Raw genomic sequence first — 2,829 nt, forward strand, 5'->3', positions numbered from 1 at the left:
ACACATCACGGCTTGAACTATCTTGCTTTGCATGTAATGAGTCTATCTCATATATTAGGTTCACCTTTTAAGTTGCATTACTGAAATAAATGAACTTTTGCACGATATTCTAATTTTTCGAGTTTCACCTGTACAGTAGTTGTTGCATAGAAATACATTCCATCAGTGAATTCCAGCAGAGGGACAATGCCTTGCAGAGGAAACCCCTGGCTTTGCTTCCGGCTCACTCATGCTCTCATGTTCCTTTTGCCTTTTAGCTCTTCATGCTGGACAATTCCCTCACCGATTGGCGAATTGCAGTCAGCACCCCGAAATTGGCTCTCATCACACTGGAGCTTTTAGTCTGCTTCCTTCACCCCTTCCCGGTGGGAGATTTCGTTTGCCTGGATCCCAAGTCGGAACAGACCCTCGTCTTCCTCTCCGATGTTGACATGTTGCTCTCACTGGTGATGTTCCTCCGCCTCTATCTGGTCCCTCGAGCTGTGCTAATGCGGAGTAGTGTGATGGGAGATGCCTCCTACCGTAGCATCGGGTCCCTCAACAAGATCCACTTCCAGTACCCTTTTGTGTTACGGGTGATGGTCAACAGCCAGCCGGGGCGTGTGCTGCTGATCTTTACAATGGGACTCTGGATCATCGCTTTTTGGATACTGTCCGTCTGTGAACGGTGAGGATTCTGTTGGAACACCAATATTATCCACTGTTAGGCTTGTTATTGTTATTATTAACTGCTTGGTCATCAGACAAAGACTGTTTTATTTTCTTTAAAAATGTTGATTTGATTAAAAAAAAAAAAAAAAACCCCACCGAACTCAAGCTGCTGTGGTTTAGCCAACCTGCATTTACCGATGTATTTGGATTTGTGCATTCGAATGCTTTATTTTATTACTTTATACTATATTTTTATTTCACTTCATTATTTTATTTTATCATGTTATTGTTTTGTTGTGTTTTATTATTTATTTTATTTTATTTTTTTTACACCATCCTTAGTTGCTTCAGGTCAAACAATTAACTGGGATATAATACAGGTAGTCCTCAACTGACCTTCATTAATTTAGCATCTGTTCAGGACTGAAAAAAATGAACTAATGATTGCTCCTTGAATTTGTGACCGTTGCAGCATCCCTGGGGTCACGTGATCAAAATTTGGGCACTTGGCAACCCGCATGTATTTATTGGCAGTGTCCCAAGGTCACGTGACCGCCATTTGCAATTTTCCCACCCAGCTTCCAACAAGCAAAGTCAATTGGGGGAGGCGAGAGAGACGGATTTGCTGAACAACATGATTCATTTAACAACTGCGGTGATTTGCATAACAATCATGGCAAAAAAGGGGTGTGACTCAGATAACAACTGTCTTGCTTAGCCATGAAAAGTCTGGTCCCCGTCGTGGTGATAAATTACGAACTGCCTCATTTAACGACTGCCTTGCTTCGCAACGGTAATTCTGGCCCCGATCGTATGTGGAGGACTACCTGTACGTCCCTAGATAAATATGAGCACGGATCTATCCACATGTTGATTCTCTCTTATTTGATCTGCCAGGCAGTATATGGATGAGAACAACTACCTGGGTGGGACATTCTGGTTGATTCCCATCACTTTTCTGACCATCGGCTACGGAGACGTGGTGCCCGAAACAGTCTGCGGGAAAGTTGTGTGTTTGTTCACTGGTGTCATGGTAAGGAACACAGACAACATCTTACAGTGAGAAACGTGGTACGAGGTGGCAAAATATATTTACCAATATATATTTGTAGATACAGGTACTTCTTCGACTTACAACAGTAAATAAGCCATGCATTTAAAAAAAAAAAATAAAAAAATTTAAAAGAACCTTTCTTATTCTCCACTTTTGTATTTCTTCCCAGGGAGTGGGGTGCACAGCTCTCCTTGTGGCCGTGGCTGCAGATAAACTGGAATTCACCAGAGCAGAGAAACATGTCCATCACTTCATGATGGATATCCAGTGTGCCAAAGAGGTAAGAGAAGCCCTTTGCTTGATGGAATTCCGGAGGGGCAGAGAAATCCGCTTTAGAAATCGTGTCTCAGCCACTGGAGCCAAAAAAGACTACAGTAACCCTTCCTTTTGTCTAAGGCCTTTTTCTCCCACTCTCCCTTCCTCTTCTTGCTGGCCAGCAAAAGAACCCAGAGAGACGGGACACTCCAGTTAGAGTTTTGATGCTTCCTTTTTGAAAAGGCCAAGGAATGAGCAGGGCTGTGCATTTCCCACCCTGCACTTATGAGGAATGCGTAATTTTCTTTTTTTCTGGTTGGTTTGGTCTACTCTAGGCTAGAAAGTGGGAGAGCATGAGTTCTAGTCCCGCCTGGATGACTTTGGGCCAATCATCAGGAGATTGTGAGTTCTAGTTCCACCTGAGGCATGAAAGCTGGCTGGATGACTTAATAATAATAATAAAGTTGGAAGGGACCTTGGAGGTCATCTAGTCCAACCCCCTGCTCAGGCAGGAAACCCTACACCATTTCGGACAAATGGCTGTCCAGTCTCTTCTTAAAAACTTCCAGTGTTGGAGCATTCACCGCTTCTGGAGGCAGGTTGTTCCGCTGGTTAATTGTTCTAACTGTCAGGAAGTTTCTCCTTAGTTCCAGGTTGCTTCTCTCCTTGATTAGTTTCCATCCGTTGCTTCTCGTCCTGCCTTCACTTATGAGGAATGCATAATTTTCTTTTTTTCTGGCTGGTTTGGTCTACTCTAGGCTAGAAAGTGGGAGAGCATGAGTTCTAATCCCGCCTGGATGACTTTGGGCCAATCAGCAAGAGATTGTGAGTTTTAGTCCCACCTAAAGCATGAAAGCTGGCTGGATGAT

The 2,829-nt window shown here is 43.6% G+C and overlaps 1 protein-coding gene across 1 annotated transcript in view; it reads left to right on the forward strand.

Moving 5' to 3' along the window:
• The window catches only part of KCNN4 (potassium calcium-activated channel subfamily N member 4), a gene marked incomplete at its 5' end in the record, with an annotated part of 24,231 nt that overhangs the window by 10,786 nt on the left and 10,616 nt on the right, over window positions 1-2,829 (forward strand). Inside the window, 3 exons of the mRNA XM_015826791.1 lie at window positions 258-667; window positions 1,549-1,684; window positions 1,875-1,985. Coding sequence (XP_015682277.1) covers window positions 258-667; window positions 1,549-1,684; window positions 1,875-1,985 — 657 coding nt within the window. The remainder of the gene's footprint in view (window positions 1-257; window positions 668-1,548; window positions 1,685-1,874; window positions 1,986-2,829) is intronic.

Source organism: Protobothrops mucrosquamatus, unplaced genomic scaffold (genome assembly GCF_001527695.2).
Source record: "Protobothrops mucrosquamatus isolate PMUCROS unplaced genomic scaffold, P.Mucros_1.0 scaffold_212, whole genome shotgun sequence".
Classification (NCBI taxonomy): Eukaryota; Metazoa; Chordata; class Lepidosauria; order Squamata; family Viperidae; genus Protobothrops; species Protobothrops mucrosquamatus.